Below are 20,229 nucleotides of genomic sequence, written 5' to 3' on the forward strand. Positions count from 1 at the left end.
CAGGTGTGTCTGGAATGTAATGGGAGGGCAGGCAGTGAGTTGAGGAGTCTGATTGTTTGTGGAAAAAAGCTTTTGCGCAGCCTGGTTTTTCGGGCTTTAATGCTGCGAAATCATCTGCCGGATGGGAGCAGCATGAACAGCCCGTGTGAGGGGTGTGTGGCATCCAGTGCAATGCAGGAGGCCTTTCTTGCACAGCGCTTGTGGAAGATGTCCTGCAGTGATGGAAGAGCCACTCCAATGATGTTTCCAGCTGCTTTGACGGTCCGCTGTAGATTTTCCCGGTCAGCAGCACTGGCTCTACTGTACCAGATGGAGATACAGCTCATCAGGACACTGTATGGTGCCCCTGTAGAACACTATGAGGGTGGGAGGTGGAAGGCTGGCCCGTTTCAGTCGTCTCAGGAAGTGAAGACGCTGCTGAGCCTTTTTGGTGATGGAGGCGGTGTTGGTGGTCCAGATGAGGTCATCAGAGATGTGGACTCCCAGGAATTTCGTGTTCTTTACTGTCTCTACCGTGGAGCCGTTGATGTTGAGTGGTGTGTGAGCAGGACGAGTTCTCCTGAAGTCCACGATCATCTCTTTAGTTTTATCCACATTCAGTGACAAGTTGTTCTTACTGCACCAGACTGCCAGCTGCTGAACCTCATCTCTGTACGGCGACTCGTTGCTGTGGCTGATGAGCCCCACCACAGTCGTGTCATCTGCGAACTTGATGATGTTGTTTGAGCTGTGTCTAGCTGTGCAGTCATGTGGAAGCTATGTGGGCGTGCTAAAAGGCTTTGTAGGCGCCGCACACGTTTGTGTAGACTTTGTCCAAACAGTTCTCTCCCCTTGTAGCAAAGCTCACATGTTGAAAGAATTTGGGAAGCACTAACTTCAGGTTCACGTGGTTGAAATCGCTGGCAACAATGATAAATCCATCCGGGTGCGTTGTTTGAAGCTTGTTGATAGCCTCGTACAGCTCTCCTAGTGCCAGATTAACATTTGAGCTAGGCAGCAAGTACACGGCTACTACTAGTACAGCAGTATATTCCATTGGCAGATAGAAGGGCCGACATTTAACAATTAAAAACTCCACTCATGGTGAGCAATGGCGAGTCACTTCAGCAGATTTCGTGCACCAGAGTTTGTTGCTATAGACGCACAAATCGCCACCTCGGCTCTTGCACGACAATGCAGCGTTTCTGTCAGCTCGGTAGCAGGCTAGCTCGACTAGCCTGATATCCGAATCAGCGATGTCTGCGTCCCGGTTTTTGTTCTGAGCTCCGGTGCTGTAAGCAGGCCCAGATTCCGCAGAATCTCAATTGGCAGATTTGGCGTAGAAATTGTGCATTTCTTCCCGATTTCGAGCAGAGTCTGTCGTAGGTGGTACTCATGGTGACTAATAGTAACACAAAAACGAACCGGTCAAACGTACGGGAAAAAAAAGAAAGTTTTTCTACTGTATTGGCTGGAGCACAGCTAGCCGCTGCCAGTTGTGGTGGTGCCGCCCCACTAGGCCCACAGTCTCCCCCAGGGTGCCCCACATCACCAGGCCAGCAGTCTCCCTGCAGCTCCGCAGTCTGCCCTGCAGTTCAGGCCCCAGCCCGGTCCCAGGTGCCTCTACTACTCGAGTCCCCGGCTTCTGTCGAGGAGGTAGGCCTAGTTTTGTTCTCCGGCTCTGTGTGTGTGCTAGAGAGCCATTTTTTCCTCCTTTAGGCAGCGGATGTCCCTTTTAGGCTGCTGGTGTGGGAGATGTTGGCAGAAGGGGACTTGTAAAGCACGGATGGGTGCAGATTTAACAGTGCCCTGGGAGCCCTTGCAGATGTGTCTTCCCTGGGGGAGGGTGGGCGGATTTCATTGATATACAGTGCATTGATATACAGTGCATAGTTACATTTTTACTATGACTGGTTCTGTTCCACAGCTGCTTTACTTAAGCTTTTTATCACAAAATATTTTCATGCTGCTGAAGTCTTTTTTTTTTTCCCCCCCAAAATTGTGATTTTCCAAAATAATAGACTGCAAAGATCAGTAGATAATCATGGTGGCCTATCCACTCAAGAGTTGTGAGCTTAAATCCAAATGTTTGTTTGTAGTTGGTGCATTCTCGCCATGTCTGTGTGTTTTCCTCCCTAAAAACGCAAAACATGGTTAAGTGATTATTGGTAAGAGATTGTGTACAATTTTTTTAAAAGGCTGTATTGTGATGTGTTGAAGCTATAAATAATAATTATGCGTCTGTTGCAACATACACACACCTTCATTATTTTAAATATTATTATTTGTTTATATAGCACCGACATATTCTGCAACATATTCCTCATATTTGCCAGCTACAAACATCCACTTATGGAGTAATACACATGACACTAAGGGGCAGATTTATCAAGGGTCGAATTACGAATTTAAAAACTTCAAAATTCGAATTCAAAAAGACCAACCAAAATGAAATCAAAGTTTTTTTTTTTGGCCGAATAGGTCAGTTTTCGATCAAGTTCGAATCATACAAATCGAAGTAATATCACATTCGATCAAATTTGGTTCGAAGTTTTTCCAAAAGAAAAAAATATGTAAAATCCAGAAAAATGTTAAATCGGGGAAATTGGTTAAAACAACTTTTTCTTCAAGTACTGAAAGGATATAAGCAAAGGAGTCAATTTTACTTTGAAATACAATATTTACTGCACTAATAACAAGAGTTAAGCATTGCAGCATTAATGTTACATTATGGGGAAGGGGGGCATGTGCAAGGCCCCTTTGTCAGTCACATACACAACCTACTGTACATGGCAGTTTGAGGGGCAGTCAATTGGAATTGACTTTTTACTGACAGAACTATGGCAAAATATACATCTGGTTAGTTTGTTTAACCTTTTTATTTCACTAATCATAACATTCACAGAGGAATACGTCCTATTGTGCGTTTTTAGATTTATATTATGGCAATTTAAGCACTGACACCCTTGATTATAGCAAATTATATCTCATCTATTATTGCTCAGTCCTTTTTGTTACTTTAGTACATTCACAGAGGACAGACAGCATTTTTTGGGAACATCAGGACAAACTGTTTTTGTAGAATCCGGGAAAGCATTACTTAAAATCAGGGAAACACTCCCTGAAATGCATTATAAATTAGTGGGACCACAAATAAAAATGCAAAATGTGGGAAAACTTAAAATCAGGGCACTTAAAATCGAGGTTTCAATATAGTTGGACTATATATAAAGTAAACTTATATAAAGTAAAATAACTTGTTTTGTGAAGCTGATCTCTTAAAGAGAGTGCTGGACCACTATATGGTCCATTGCTATAGGAGTCAAGCTAGCGAGGGCTCCTGCACTCACTCATCAGAATGATAATCTCACATACTTTCAGACTTTCTGCACTACAAGTTTCTCCTCTTCTGCTTCAACACTGCTCTCTTTCAGGCTAAACAATCCTACTTCTCTCAACTGATTAATACTCATGATGATATCCATGCTGCTAAGGACCAGGGACACTGTTTCATACTTCTATCCGTGCAGCTTTCAATATAGTTTACCATTGACTTCTTATAAATCATCTCCAAATGCTTGGTATCAGTGGTTCTGCTTTATCATGGTTGACATCCTCTCTCTCCATGAGTACCTTCAGTGTAAAAGTTTCTGACAATACTGTTGATCTCTCTATTGGGGTGCCCCAAGGGTGTGGCCTAGGGCCTCTTCTCTCTTTACATTCTTGCTCTTGGTGACCTCATCGCATCCTTTGGGTTCTCCTATTACCTTTATGCAGATGACACACAGATCTTCCTTTCCTGCCCTGATCTCAACACTGCTGCTCAGGCAGAAATCACGCAATGCCTTACTGCCATTGTATCTTGGATGGCTGCCTGCCACCTTAAACTTAACATGTCCAAGACTGAAGTGCTTATCTTCCCACCAAAACCTGGCCCTCTCCCTCTGTTTTACATTACAGCTGAAAATGTCACCCTTCATCCAAGGCAGGTGTCTGGGTGTCACTTTAGACCCATCTCTCACATTCTCAGTCCACATCACATCACTCACCAAAACTTGCCACTTCTTTCTAAAAACCATTGCAAACATACACCCCTTCCTTTACCAGTCCACTACCAAAACACTGATCCAGGTTCTCATCCTCTCCAGGTTAGACTACTATAACATATTACTATCTTGTCTCCCTGTCTCCACCCATTGCATTCAATGGTCACTGCTGCTGACCTCATAATCTCACCTGAAGTGGCAAATCAAATAAAAAATTATCCTGTCTTTCAGAGCCCTTCATTCTTCTCTATATATATATTATATCTCATTGCCCTATACACTTCCTCCCAGGCCCTGTGCTCAGCTCAGGCAATCTACCGACAGTACAGTTCACCTAAACAGCTGAGTAACGCATAAAACCTTTTTCACTGATTGCACCCCGCCTCTGAAATGCTTTACCATTGTGCATCAGAAAAAGCCGCCACACTAACAATTTTTCTTTAAGCTTCTTAAAAACCACCTACTAGATGAAGCACTTTGCTAGCCTTTCTCTGCAGCAACGCTTCCTTATCCTACGCACTTATACCCCACCCCTTTTTGTTTCTGTTTTGTGCTCCTCTTCCTAATAGATTGTAAGCTCCTTGGGGCAGGGTCCTTATCCAACTTGTGTATTGAAAGCTCTTAAGCATTAATTTGTCTATTGTTACTGTATAAATTAATTATTACTACACCCCTGTTTGTGCTCACATCTTGTAAAGCACTGTGTGCAATTGTGGTGCTATATAAATAAATACAGGTATGGGACCTGTTATCCAGAATGCTCAGGACCTGGGGTTTTCCGGATAACGGATCTTTCCGTAATTTGGGTCTTCATGCCTTAAGTCTACTAGAAATTCATTTAAACATTAAATAAACCCAATAGGCTGGTTTTGCTTCCAATAAGGATTAATTATATCTTAGTTGGAATCAAGTACAAGCTACTGTTTTATTATTACAGAGAAAAAGGAAATCATTTTAAAAATTTGGATTATTTGGATAAAATGGAGTCTATGGGAGTCAGCCATTCCATAATTCGGAGCTTTCTGGATATTGGGTTTCCGGATAAGTGATCCTATACCTGTACATACATACAATAGTAGTTTGATATCTTTCACTGAACACTTAAATGCAGCAGCAACTCTAAGCACCAGAGGGTGCCCACATTCAAGAAATGTACTGATAGCCTGGATTATCCCCACAGATATTAATGTTCAGTTATTTGTTAGCAATTCTATATAAAACAGAAACAGTATAAATATGGAATTATTCAGCACCTGTTAAAGGCATATCCTTGTATATTCGAATAGGTTATCAAACTGCTGTTGCTTAAAAATATGTACAAGACAGTATGTTGAATACTGATGAATACTAATGAGCAATTTTAACAAGATTTAAACTGTGAAATGCTGAAGAATTCCAGTTCATCAGAAGTAATGGAACCTCATTCTATTTATTGGGATTTTAGAACAAAGTGTCAGCCCTGAGCCATTGAACACCCTTTGAATAGGTAATAGCCAATGCAAATTGCAAGTAGAGATTAATGATTCTGATTTATTGTTCTCACTGAGAGAAATTTATTCATCAAAAACATTCAGGGGGTTATTTTCTAAAATCCACTAAAACCCCTTTTGCCAAACTCCCATCCACATTTTTACCATAATTTATCAATAAATAAACTCAAAAAAATCTGGTGGGGGAAACACTATAAAATCGTTCAATTGTTTTCGACCTGGAAAATTTAAATTTTTCCGGATTATTGCCCGAAAACCACAATTTATTTTGATTATTGTACAAAGCCCAGAGCAGATCATGATATCTTCCAATTGTAAACGGGACATCTGCTATTGACTTCTACTTGACCTCAGCAGGTTTAAGATGAAGTACTTTTATTTTTTATTCAGACTTTTAGCAGCATCAGGGTTTAATAAATCACAAAAAAATTTTTTTTCCTCTGAGAAAATTGTTTCCCCTTTAAAACTCCGACATCAGTGTATTTGTAGGGCGCAGTAGCTAGCATTACCACTCGGTAAAAGTAGCATGTATAAATTAATTTAGTTGTGCAGCGTTTATTTGTTCTTGCACTAATTTCATCAAGCATTTATGTATTTATTTATTTATTTTGTTTTAAAATCTGGCAGCTTGATACCTAGTCTAAGATATATAGATCACACAGAATCTAAAATAATGTTGCACAACTTGCAAAGTTTTGACAAACTTTACCAGGTCTCTTATTGTACTGTAAGAGAAATGTTCAGGTGTATTCAAACTAATCATGCTTATGAGGAAGTGGTTTGGTCCACGAAACGCGTCAAGCATGTCAAGTTTGTGCGCTCCATGATTTTAAATTATGTCTGAATAATAAATGAGTGTTTTTAGCCCCGCAAGTGCTCCGTGTCTTTGGAGATTTTCATTTGGATTTTACTCTACGAGAAGCGTCTTACATGTTGCAGCACAGCGTAAAGGCATCTGGAACAGTGAGTGCTCCCTTGTTTTTGGTTCTCCCTTGTACTGGAAGAGAAATAAGAGAATAAGGTCGTTTTTAATGTGACAGTGTCTTTTATTTTTATGCTTTCTTCTAAACTTGCACCAGTTATTTATTATACACACAATGGTGTATATACCATCATGATCCAGGCAGTGCTGTAATTGGGGAGGGATGCACAGGGAAGTGTGGGGAAAAAAGCCAGAATATCCAGAGGAAACAAATGCAGATACAGGGAGTACATATAAACTCACCTTGTTAACATGATAAAAGTTTATGGAAAGGTGAACTTACCATTTAATGTTTTATAGAGTGACCTTTTGCAGCAGTAACAATTTTAAAGGGGATCTGAACCCAAAAAAGTAATGTAAACTAAATCAGGGTACATTTCTGAGCATCCTGATTTAATTTTCTAATTTGCTTTGTGCCTAGTGCATGATTGTGCTGAAACACAAAAGGACTATTACATTATTAGGACTATTAAAAAGAGAAAAGCTACAAAAACAAATAGTGCTTTATGTGCTAACTTCAAGCTCCTCTGCCAAGTGATTACATAATTAGGTATAGCGTTCTTTATCCAGAAAGTTCAGAATTACAGGGATGGCATATCCCATAGACTCCATTTTAATCAAAAAATGATTTCCTTTACTAAGATATAAATATTCCTTATTGGAGTCAAACGAATCCTGTTGTCTTTACTTGATGTTTAAATGTTTGTTTTTTTTAAAGTAAATTTGAGGTATCGAGATCCATATTATGGAATGGTCCCATATCTGGAAAAACCCCAGGTTTTGAGCATTCTGAATAAAACATCCCATACTTCTAAGTAAAACAATTATACAAAAAGTGTTCAAAAAGAACAGACAACATTTCCGGCTTAACAACAGGACTTTATCATACCTATGTAATTGTGTATATAGGTGCAACTATGAGCATAAGAAATCTAAGGTACTTTTTCATTTTTGTTGTATTCTAAATATAAGATAGACTTTTGATATTGTGCACTTAACTTGAAACTAGACATATGGGGGCTGTGTAAACCTTTGGGTGCTAGACTTTACTGGGGTCCCTTCCCCCTATGCATTTAAGAAGGTTTGTTACCCAAGTGTGTAGGGCTAGTATGATGGCAGAAACATTGCCCACTTTTTGGCAAAAATAAACACTTTTTTGCAGCTTTTGATTGTCTCTAAAGGAAGCATAGAATTGTCATCAATGTCACGGTACAGTGTCTTGATAAGTTTGCTTTTCACTATAACCCAAATTATTTTCACTTTTATCTCCACTTCATGTATTGAGTAATGAATAAACTGCGGAACGCAAAACAAATATGAAATGCATGCTGATCATTGACTAATTGTAAGTACATGCCCAAAAGGGAAACCTGATTCCTGTGTGCACCCTGGGTGGATCCAATTAACGTTTTTTCTGAACACCTTTTAACTCTATTGTGGCTGGATTGCCCTTATGAGACAACACAAAACAGTATTGCCCTATGTGCACTTCCTTTTCTCAATTTTTATAGTTTTATGTGATCAATATATATTAAATGTGCGACCCCAAATTTATATAGAATATGACACCTATTCATTTGACTTAAAGGACCATTATACACTCAACCCATTGAGTTTATATTTCAGCCCATTATCCAGAAAGTTCTGAATTAAGGGAAGGCCATAATTCAACTTTTGCGTTTTCTTTGAAGTAATAAAACACTACCTTTATCTTGAACCCAACTAAGAGAAAATTCATTCTTGTTAGAACAGTCTAATTTGGGTTCTTATTGATGTTGAAAGTATTTTGTAGGAACTTAAGGGGCGGAGATCCAAATTACCTCTTCTCTGGAAAACTCCAGGTCCCGAGCATTCTGTATAACCGATGCCATACCTGTACTCACTTAAACCAAAAAAAATGTTATCTGTACAGGCCTTGAAAAAAATATAACAACTTGTTCCTGATATGAGGTGGTGATATTGTGATTAGCTGTGATCAGGGTATTATAATTAGATAGGAGGTTTGTGTGAAGCTTTAAGGAATGCAGTGGACCCCAATCCTGGTCCTGAGATAAGATAAGCAAGGCTTAAACTGCAATCCATTAACATACATACATAACTTACAAAATGGAGGGTAGCAAAATAAATATTTCCATTAGATATCTGCAAAGAGAAACCTGAAGGTAATAATTGCCTTTAAAAAGGCTACTTTCGAGTAAAGCTTGAGAAAGTGTTTAGGGAACATTGTAAGCTGACAAAGTAGCTGCTACCGTTCATTCTTTTCTTTCTATTTTCTTCCCTTTCCTTTATAACACATAACATTTTATGCCATATTAGTACCCAGTAAAGACTAATGTGGTGTGGATTTTATGCACACAAATACAGATGGAGGTCTAGCATCTATTATTGTGAGATTAAATTTAAACTACCAGTTACTTGGCCTGCAAATTAGTTATGCATGCAGACTGTAAACATTGCTAACTAATTATATTTATAATAATTAAGTTCTTTGTTCTAATAAAGTAGTAGAACAGCTTGGCATTTAATTGCACAGGACAGACAACATTTTTCCAAGTCCCTTTTTTTAAAGCAAGTTAAAATATTACATGTATTTTTACAACTATTGATGAGTTTAGAGAAAAATGAAATGTTCACAAAGTTACATATTGCTGTGAACATTTCCCAGAGAAATGCATGGTAGCAGGTGATATTATTTAGTTGAAAGTTTAAGATCTGTAGCAATAAAAAATAACAATTTCATATCCATGGCATTGTAAATCATAGACAAGTTAATGACATTGCTAAATTAGTCTATGAGATGGCTATCAGCAGAATGCTGGAAAATCAATATTATGAAGCAAAAGATGCATTGGTCCAATTCTCTGGTTATACTTATTAGCTAAGATCCACATCCTGTGTGAAAGTTCTATCCAGCCTCCCCCAAGAGGCAATGACATTGTTCAGAGTACCAAAAGTGCAATCATTGTTTCTGACCTAGAGGCATCAGAATGCTGTTTTTTTCCTTTTTATTCCTAAGTAAAAAGAACTTCTCTTTTCTTTTTTACATGTTGTCAGTAGAGAAGTACAGGTACAGGATCCATTATTCGGAAACCCATTATCCAGAAAGGTCCGAATTATGGAAAGCCTGTCTCCCATTGACTTTGTTTTAGCAAAATAATCCCAATATTTAAAAATGATTCCCTTTTTCTCTGTAATAATAAAACAAAAGCTTGTACTGGATCCAAACTAATATCATTATCTTTATTGAAAGCAAAAAACAGCCTATTGGCTTTATTTAATGTTTACATGATTTTCTAGTAGACTTAAGGTATGAAGATCCAAATTACAGAAAAATCCATTATCTGGAAACCCCCAAATCCCAAGCATTCTGGATAACAGGTCCCATACCTGTAAGGGCTATGTGACATGGAAAAATGTCTTGCCATAACTTTCCTAGAATATTTTTGTTGCAAACAAGAATGCATATTGTAGTGGTTACAATCTTCCTAATACTTTGTGTCTTTGCCATATAGCCATAAAATATGGACTTGTCTTGTAAATTAGTGATTTTACCACAAACTTTGTTAGACAACAGTACCATATGTCGTGGTTGCATTTTGGCTTTGTAAATCTTCTAAATGTATTATTGTAGCATTATTTATGTTTCCTTTATCTTCTTTTTTAAGCTTTCATTGTGGACTGGCCGCAACTTTCATCATACTTTTGGCACACTAGGGGGGTTATTTATTAAAGTCCCATTAAAGTAAATTCTATTCATACAGTAAAAGCCCCCCTGTGTTGCTTGGGTTTTGTAGGTGAGGAACCAACAGCACAAATAAGGAGATTTTTTTCCGTTGTCAGTTTGCTAGGTTGTCTTCCTAATGTAATGAGAGATTTACAACTTGCTGAGCCTGCTTTACTTTAATATTGCCTGGGGCAAGGCACTAAATTACTGCATTGGTTTGGAGCTGTTGCTGTGAAAAAAAATCTGTGCCAGGATGTGCATATCAAGCTACAATAAATTTATGGTAGCTTTCTAACAAATTACAGTAGCCATTAGTTACTCCCTAACTTTCCTGTGGTGGCCAGAGGGCATTAAACTTAAAGCACCTTTAGTTTTGGTAATGTTAATCACTAATGAGTTAGAAATATTCCACATTCTACTAAAATGTTTGCAGCAATTTTTCTAAAGACCATTTTTAATAGTCGTGCATTGACTTTGTTTAATAGAATAATGATGTACATCTATAGATCTATACAGGATATATACTGTATATTAGAAAGGAACTCTGTTATCCAAATATAACATGCTTTTCTCAAAAAATGTGTTTTAAACTGAGATTTCTGCTATGTTAATTACATGGCATCAAGTTACAAGAGATACATTGACTGAAATACTTTAAGGTTTAAGTGAAAATAGCCAACCTGATATGATTGGATGGGAGAACAAACACAATGGTTAGATCTGACCATCCATGAGTCCCTATTTTCTTATCTTTTAAGGATTTTTCATCTTCTGTTGTTTTCTCCAGGATTTAGCAAATAAATATTCATGTCTTTTTACTGGTGCACTAGCCCTTACCACTTTCCCTTTTTTCTATAGCCTATACAGTAGCAGTGGCCAACGTTTTTGTTGTAGCTCCTTCATCCCCAGCTACAGACTGGTGACCAATAAAAGGACATTTGGGAGTTTTAACCTTGGAAACAAATACTGCAGATGCAATAAGTCCCTGTGTAAAATGTATAATAAAGCAGTAGCTTCATGTATAATGAATGTATAATGAAGCAATTCTTAATGAATCGGATGAAATTGAGGGTAGTATTGGCCAGACCAGGAATTAGTTTAACATAGTTGGGCAAGCTTAGATAGATATTGCAATATATGGACAAACAACCCCTATTTGTTTAAAAGAGCATTTTTAATAGCTTTACGCACCAAAGTTTTAATGTCCTTAATAGATTGATAATGGGAGAGTGCAAAGGATTTCTTGTCCTACAGTGTATCTGCCCATATGAAACCGTACATAGAGGGGCTGATCTTTTCTTAGCAATAACAGTAGTTACTACTTGGTAAAATAATAAAGTGGATTTAGATTTCCCAGTTTATTTCACTATTGGAACAATTGGTTCCAACTTGAAAAATAATTGTCTTGAATATAGTTTACCCTTATGTAGCTTGCATGGGTTAGTTCGAATTCTGACCACCACTGAGCACTACCACTTTATATGGCAGAAAAGCGTTCAGCTGCTCAAAGCAGTCAAACACGTTCTGGCACAGGTATCAACACTGATAAATTCCTGACTGCCGGGAAATATTTTCGATACATGGAAAAGTATCAAAGTGCTGTAAATCCATCTCCATTGCCCAGTTTGATGAATTCGAACTGAATCTGAATCCTAATTTGCATATGCAAATTATCAGTGGGAGGGGACTGTTGTAGACTTATTTCAAATTGTCAAATATACTAGTCTCAAAAGAACTACTGAAACATCAGCTAAACCTCAGAGCAAATTCTGTATACATCTTTTTGGAGTGTTTGCTATTTTATACTGTTCAAGGTGCCTAATAGTAACTGAACACATTCACATAAGCACTCTCATTAAGTTGTGTACTTGAAACCAAACTACATTAATAAAACTGTATACATTTTTCCCTCATGGTCATTATTAGAGAGCATCGTAAATTGAAAACTTAGAATAAACATAGAATGTATTACCTTATATTTAGTGTTTTTTCACAATTTCTTTAATATGATTTATTAGTGTATATAACTTTTATTTTTGTAAGTTGGATCTCTATACATTAAGGGGCAGATTTATTAAAAATATTTTCTGAAACCTCTGATAACGGGTATATATTAAAGAAAAATAAACATGAAAAGTCACAAGAAAGAAAATAGTTCAGCTGAAAATAAATGGAAATGGAAATGTGACGACTGGCATGCACTTTTTCCCACAAACAAATATGAACTAAACTTTAGGAAACAAAAACACAAAGAGGCCTATTTAATAAAACTGGTTCACCCTGTTCCCTGACTCTCGAAAAATAAATGCCCTTTGGGTTTTCCATGGTGTTGGGAAATTTTGTGGAGCATCAGTGCTTGATGGTTGCTTAACTTGGTAGACACACAGTCCATTCCAGGTCAAAACTGAATGGCTAGAGTGCAGATCTTTTCAGCTTTCATTCATACTGGGCCTCATTCAAGGTCTTATTTTTTTACAGTCAAAAATTTTCAGTGTAAAATATTTAAAACCGATATGTACATATATTTTCATTAGCAATAGTAGTCTTGATAGGGTTCAAAAGTAAATTTGTTACTTCCATAAATCTAATACACTATTACAACAATTCCACCCTGGCTATATATTTTATTCTTTTTTGCTGCTTTTATTGTTGTTAGGCCCTCTAAAAACTTTAATAAACTAACGGGGGAATGTAATATCACGCGCCATCGCATAAACTGTTCGCAAAGCGAATTGCGAGTAGTTTGCGCGCGAGAGTTGGTATGTAATAATTCGCTTTGCGACTGTTCTGCTACATTTGCGACTGTTTCTGCCGTTTCCCTCCACTTTGCGAACTTTTGTTATTGCGGTCTATTGCGCTGTTGCGCTATCAATGTAATAAAACTTCTTATCGCAAATTGCTTATATTGCATGTCTGTAGTCGCTGTTCAGTGCATATGTTATTCGCAATCTAATCGCAATGTAATTGTGTTCACCTGACTTTGCTATCAGTGTTGTGAGAAGAAGATGTATGTACAACTTTTGCAGAAAGATATTCGTGGAGCAATTCCACCGTTTGCATTGTGTACGTTTTTTCGCTATTCTTCATGTAATTTAAAAATGTGGTAAAGATATATGTCAGCATTTTTTTTTTATATGTGGTAAAGGTATATGGTTATTAGTTTTTTTCCAGTGAAAACATCTTTCATTGCGACTCATCTTATTTTTGCGTTTGCTACTGTTTTGTGCTTATTTAATATATCTGTGCGAAAAATATTGCATTCCTCTTAGCACAAATTATACTCGCAAAAGTGCGAATGCGTGCTGCGATAGCGCCAAATATTGCATTTGGGTGTTAGTGAAATAGTAAAGTAGAAAAACTGCTCATGCTGAAGATGTCAAATATTGTTTTATTACAATATATTTAAAAGTGTATTATGATGATTAATATAACCAGTATTTTATTTCAGACATCCTCCTGATGTGGTTCTGGAACCAGTGACATATGCAAACCAGCTTCCTGTATCAGAAATTATACACCAGGTACTTCTTGTTAACTGTCCTCTTATAATTTGCGTACAGCAGCAGTACAACATCTGTACCCTGTTGTGTCACTTCTACCTTTTTTTTTTAATTCAATACATAAAATAATGTATATGTTTAATGTAGCTGTAATAATTTTAAGGGAAATGTAATAAATGGTGCAAAGTTTGTTACTGGTCTAAAAACCTATAGGAACCAATCCACGTGTGGCATTTACTGGTCACCTGTTTAAAAGCAAACATTGTATTGTTTCTATGGGGTAATGCTCCTGGGTAACTTTTATTACATAATGGGCTTAGCATTTAAAGAGGAATTATGCTCCTCAACAAGCTTTATCAAGATAAAATATACTTCTTTCATAGGGTTATTTTAGGAAGCCATCAGTTAGAACTAAAATGTATTCTAGCCCCCCCATGCTCTAATTTATTCATCTTTTGGTGCATGCAAATCAGTAGATTATTTTATTTTAAAATGTTTTGCAAATTTGTGGCTGCCATTAGGGGGCATATTAAAAAGCACAAATATTCACATCTAAAGGGCTGTGCTTTCCTTGAATTGGTACAGAACATCAACATATAATACACAAGATCTCTAGCCTACAGTGGTGCTTGAAAGTTTGAACCTTTTAACATTTTGTGTATTTTTATATGATGTAACTTAAAACATCATCTTATTTTCAAACAAGTCCTAAAAGTACACAAAAAAATCCTAGTTAAACAAATGAAACAAAAACTATTATATTTGGTCATGGATTTATTGAAAAAAAATGTCCATAACATAACGCATAGCGTGTGTCAATAATAAGTGAATCCTTTGGGATTTTCATTTAATTTGAATGTGAAATTCGAGTCTGATGTTTTCAGTAAATGGGATGACAATCAAGTGTGAGTGAGAGACCCTTTTTTATTTAAAGAGTGAGTATTTAGCAAAGCCTAATCACACACACGCAACACATTTGTGGATGTGTATCATGGCTCGAACAAAGGAGGTGTCTGAGGACCTCAGAAAAAGAGTTTTGATGCCCATAAAGTTGGAAAATGTTACAAGACTATCTCTAAAGAGTTTGGGCTCCACCAATCCACAGACAGATTGTGTACAATGGAGGAAATTCAAGACTGTTGTTACCCTATCCATGAGTGGTCAACCATCAAAGATACTCCCACTGCAAGCCATCTAGTAGTTTGAGCTTACAAAGAAATCCTGGGTAACTTCTAAGCAATTGAAGAACTGTCTCACACTGGCAAATGTTGATGTTCATGAGTCCACCATCAAAAGAACACTGAACAGCAAGGGTGTGTATGGCAGGGTAGTAAGGGGAAAGCCACTGCTCACCCCCAAAAATATTCCTGACCATCTACAGTTTGCTAAAGATCATGCGAGCAAACCAGAAAGATACTGGAAGAATGTTTTGTGGATGGATGAAGCCAAAATCAAAGTTTTTGGCTTAAAAGAGAAGCTTTGCATTTGGAGAAAGGGAAAACACTGCATTCCAGCATAAGAACCTTATCCCATCTGTGAGACGTGGTGGTGGGAGTGTCCTGTTTTGGGCCTGTTTTGCTGCATCTGGGCCTGGACAGCTTGCCGTCATTGATGAAACCATGAATTCTGAACTATACGAGAGAATTGTAAAGGAAAATGTCACAGGGGGTTATGCATCAAGACAACGATCCTAAACACACAAGTTGTTCTACCAAAGAATAGTTAAAGAAGAATAAAGTGCCACGGGTCAGGCTAAACCCCCTTTGTCTACATTGTTTGCTGGTATCTTGTAAGCAGATTATCACATTGGGCGAGGGCTGTTGGCTGTAAGGTATGGTAGATCATGAAAAGAGTGAACATACATGACCTGGGACTGCATTGGATTATGGTCTTGTACCCCTTAAACTCTGATTAGGGATAGGGTCAAATAAAATATGGCTTCTAAAGCTATTAGCGCCATCAAAACACAATTATAAGGGACTAATTTTTGTTTTACTCACTAAATATGATGTTTTTCATATTTTATAGATGCATTTTGAAATTAAGATATTGAGTCACTATCCATTCACTTGTTACGGTATAATAATTATCCATTATTGTGCCTTCAGTTCACTAAAAGAGTATTTCAGAAGGGCTCTTTTTTTATTTATTTTCATTAAAAAAATCTCTTTTTTTTTTTTTTTTTGAGTTAGAAAGAAAAATAGCTTGTGCCAGAATTTAATCATCTTGGTAATAGACAGAAAGTTACATAGATGTTTGGTATAAACTGTAGGGGACAATAACTGTGTATCAAAGAACATCTTCAAATCTGTCTGTGAAGGCTCTCATTCATTCTGGTCATGCTATCTTTAGTAATAAGTCAATTCAACTGGACTTGCTGTATTTTTTTTTTCTTTGAAGACGTTTCACTAGTCATCCAGCTGGCTTTCTCATTTCAGAATGTTCTGTACAAAAACATTTTTGTGGTTAAATATACCCTGGACTCTAACTCAATCAGCATAATCTGTTTATGGGGTCAGCGACCTCATGAAGGTAAGGTGTTGATTGTATGATTAGAGTTATGAGGTGTTATTAGACCGTCCAATGAGAGGTGCTGAACTGAGAATGCCAGTTGGAAAACGTCTTCAAGTAAAATGAAAACTCGGCAAAACCAGTTGAATTGACTCCTAACTATAGATATCTTTAAACCAGCTTTGAAGAAGGAACTGAAATGTTCTGAGAGTTTGCTGTGATTATCATTTTAGTTAGCCAATAAAGGTATCACATTTACACCACTTTTGCTATGCTTCATATCAAAAGTTCTACCCTATAACTTTTTCAACTGGCTAACATGGTACAAAAAACATTTTACCTGGAACCTCAAAGAACATCTAAAATTGAAGTAAATGACCATGCAGCAAAGGACATGCTTAACATGTGTTTAATCTCTTGCTTATAATTTAGCAAAATAAGAAATATCTTTGTATGCACTTGCATTGCAGGCAACCATTTCCTTTAAAGGCGTAATGCTTTTTATTATGTTGTATGGGCAGGTGGCAGCAGATTCCCATCAATAAAAACAACCTATATTCATGTATTTCAATATTTGACTCTATCCATGGTATGTGTATTTGTGTCCTCTACATACATGCTTTGTGGACATGTATATTTTTTGTATTTAATTTGGCGGACTCTTGCTGTTCAAATTTACTTTTCAGTATGTAGAGAGCATTTGGCAAATGTTTTATTCATGTGCTACACAGTACTTCAGTCAATGTATGCAACTGTTGGCGAATTAGGTTAATTAAGTTTTATGTGTGTCCCAAGGCTGATATCCACTGCTTTATTAGCAGAGAGAATGAAATCTATCAGGAATTTGTATTGCATTAAATGCCCTTTGGTTATTAATTATCACTGAAGATTGTTTAGAATACTCTTGAACCCTGAATGTTTTGTCTGTGAAAGGATTGTTTACTGAAGGTAATGCTAGTTATGACTGTAAGGTAGGATTATCAGCACACAAATACACTCTTTTAGAAGAGAGTATTATTATTCTTATAATGATTATTATTTGAAAATGATTTTATATTGCTTTAGAGAATCTATGCAAAATAAATTGACAGACTTTGGATCTGTATTATACAGGTATAAAATCAATTATCCAGAAACCCATTATCCAGAAATCCCTGAATTACGGAAAGGCCGCTTCCCATAGACTCCATTTAATCCAAATAATCCAATATGATTTCCTTTTTCTCTGTAATAATAAAACAATAGCTTGTACTTGATCCAAACTAAGATATAATCCCAATTGGAGGCAGAACCAGCCTATTGGGTTTATTTAATGTTTACATGATTTTCTAGTAGACTTAAGGTATGAAGATCCAAATTATGGAAATATCCCTTATCCGGAATACCCCAGGTCCCGAGCATTCTGGATAACAGATTCCATACCTGTACTGCATAGTCATCATATTAAAATGTTTTTTCTTTTGCACAACACAAGTATTAAGCAATTAGATAGATTGAGAGCTTCCTTGGCTGTGTGTTTGGGATCATAGTCTTGCTGAAATGCCCACCCTTGGTTCATCTTCAGCATCCTGGAAGATGGCAGCACATTCTTATCAAGAATGTCCTGGTAGATTTCTCCATTCATTCTTCCTTCAGTTATATGAAGTCTGCCAGTACCATATGCTGAAAAACAGCCTCTCACCACGATATTCCCACCTCCAAACTTCACTGTTGGTATGGTGTTTTTGGGGTGATTTGCAGTGCTAAACAAGGTGCGTACAATTACATCCAAAGAGTTACATTTTAGTCTCATCTGAGCAGACTATATTCTCCCAGAATGTCATTGGCTTGTCTAATTTTTGTGCAGCAAACTTTAAAGGACAACTAAACCCTAAAAATTAATATTGCTTAAAATACTGTATTTTATATAATGAACTTATTGCACCAGCCTAAAATTTCAGCTTGTCAATAGCAGCAATGATCCAGGACTTCAAACTTGTCACAGGGGGTCACCATTTTGGAAAGTGTCTACAACACTCAAATGAAGCTAAGCTTAGGAGTTGTCGCAAATCATCAAGCAGAAAATGAGGTTGGTCTGTAATATACACTGTTGCGACAGGATTGATGATTAAATTCCCATGCTAGCTGCACTGGTTTATGTGCTGCCTTGAAGGGAACATGTACCCCCCCCCCCCCCGAAACATTGATACTAGTTGGGCAGTTTCCCAACTGCAGAAAAAGTGTGTACGGATCTGTATACAAAAATTGCTGGTTTATGTGCTGCCATGTCATAATTATCTGTATTAATTACTAATTAGCCTTATACTGTGACATTTATGTTTTGTGTGCCCAAAACATAATGTACAACAATTCTAGCCTACTTCTTTCTAGTTGAGCTTTAGTTCACCTTTAAACAAGCTTCAATGTGCTTTTTCTTCAGTAGTGGAGTCAGCATGGTGAACGTACATAGAGGACATGTTAACTGAGTGCATTACTTTTTCTTTGAAACAACTGTAACTGGTTATTCAAGGTCTTTCTGAAGCTCTCCAGCTGATATTAATTTACACTGATAGGAGGCAGGATCGCTTTCTAAATACTGACAGATTTCATAATGTTTCTTGGCTTTCCATGTCTTTTTGCACCTCCTTTTCTTCATGTGTTCAATACTTATTGCCTGTGTCATTCCATTTTATTACACATAACTTAGTTTATAAACTAGTTACGTTCTATGTATTTGTGGATTATTTGGGTTGTTATCAAACATCTGGTGAAAATTTCATGGCAAAAGCCCCATTAGAAATACATTTACGGAGAAATGCAAATCACTTAGGTTCTAGCATTTCATGGCAAAACAACTTTACTGTAGGATTTTGATGCTAAGGGCAATGACATGTTGCTTTTTGCCACCCAGATGAAATTGTGTGCAACAAATCTCTAGTAAATGTCCTTCCATTGCAGTGCATTAAGGCAATGTCTGTAAAAATGTAAAATTACTGGGAAATACAATGGCAGACATTTTGGCACTGCAAAAAAGGATCATACCCTGAAAGCAAAGGCACACACACACAGCAGATCCTTATATGCCAGTCAAGTTACAGCGTATCTGCTTTTCACTGTGTACAAAACGCATACGGAGGATCCCCTTTTTGTGCCCTTGCCCTGTCTCAGGTCCCCATTATTCTACATAATACATCCCATACTTAAAAATGTATTTAGAATTGTTCTAGTTGACATTTGTATTGAGATATTTTCCTGTTATAAAGTTTAAAAAATTAATTTGTAATAGTTCTATCTTAGTTCTATCTTATTGTAATGCCTTAAACTGAGCTTACACACAATTACATGTGTGTTAGTAAAAATCTGTCTATTGTGGCTTCGAATGTAAGGTTGAAGTCCAAATCGGAATGTGCAAAACAGCTTCACAAAAATAAGCTGTTTCTGCTGGAGAACATGATGCAAATAAAAACAAATTATTCTTGGTTATTCATACAGAAGCACATATCCTTTGGCAGTTTGTTCTAATGGTTCATACTCCGTAGCCTTTTTAGAGCTATAAAGTGACCGAGAGTGTGCAAATGTCACATTAAGAATTCAGTCTCATGCTGGACGCTCAGGGTAAATGAATAAAAACTACAGAGAAGGTAGCAAGCCGATAAACTTTTAACAACAAATGTGCGCCATGAAACCGTTAGTAAGATGTGCACAATAGGTACAGAGGAACATCACAGAATGGCTCCTCAGAAATAAAAGCTACAATAAAAAAGAGAGGCAACCTTTTCATTAGTAGCCCATAGGAAATGTCAATGTTGTACTTTACAGAGTAATAAAGACTTGTCTTATTTGGCTGCTTCATTGTTATAGAAATGTTACTGTCAGTTAATATTTTATCTTTTTGCCCAGAGGATAAAGTTTGCTACTTGGTTTATAGGTCCCTCATTTCATGGTGGTTACATTTTATGTGAGGTAAGAATTTTAATCAGTCTGGTAAAGTCACTTCCAACTATAAGCATGTAAGACC

The 20,229-nt window shown here is 37.0% G+C and overlaps 1 protein-coding gene across 1 annotated transcript in view; it reads left to right on the forward strand.

Annotated features, from left to right (window-relative positions):
* Positions 1–20,229, forward strand: part of pigk.S (phosphatidylinositol glycan anchor biosynthesis class K S homeolog) — a 61,126-nt gene that overhangs the window by 31,712 nt on the left and 9,185 nt on the right. The window contains exon 10 of the mRNA XM_018260724.2: positions 13,670–13,742. Coding sequence (XP_018116213.1) covers positions 13,670–13,742 — 73 coding nt within the window. The remainder of the gene's footprint in view (positions 1–13,669; positions 13,743–20,229) is intronic.

This window comes from Xenopus laevis, chromosome 4S, assembly GCF_017654675.1.
Source record: "Xenopus laevis strain J_2021 chromosome 4S, Xenopus_laevis_v10.1, whole genome shotgun sequence".
NCBI classification, from domain to species: Eukaryota; Metazoa; Chordata; class Amphibia; order Anura; family Pipidae; genus Xenopus; species Xenopus laevis.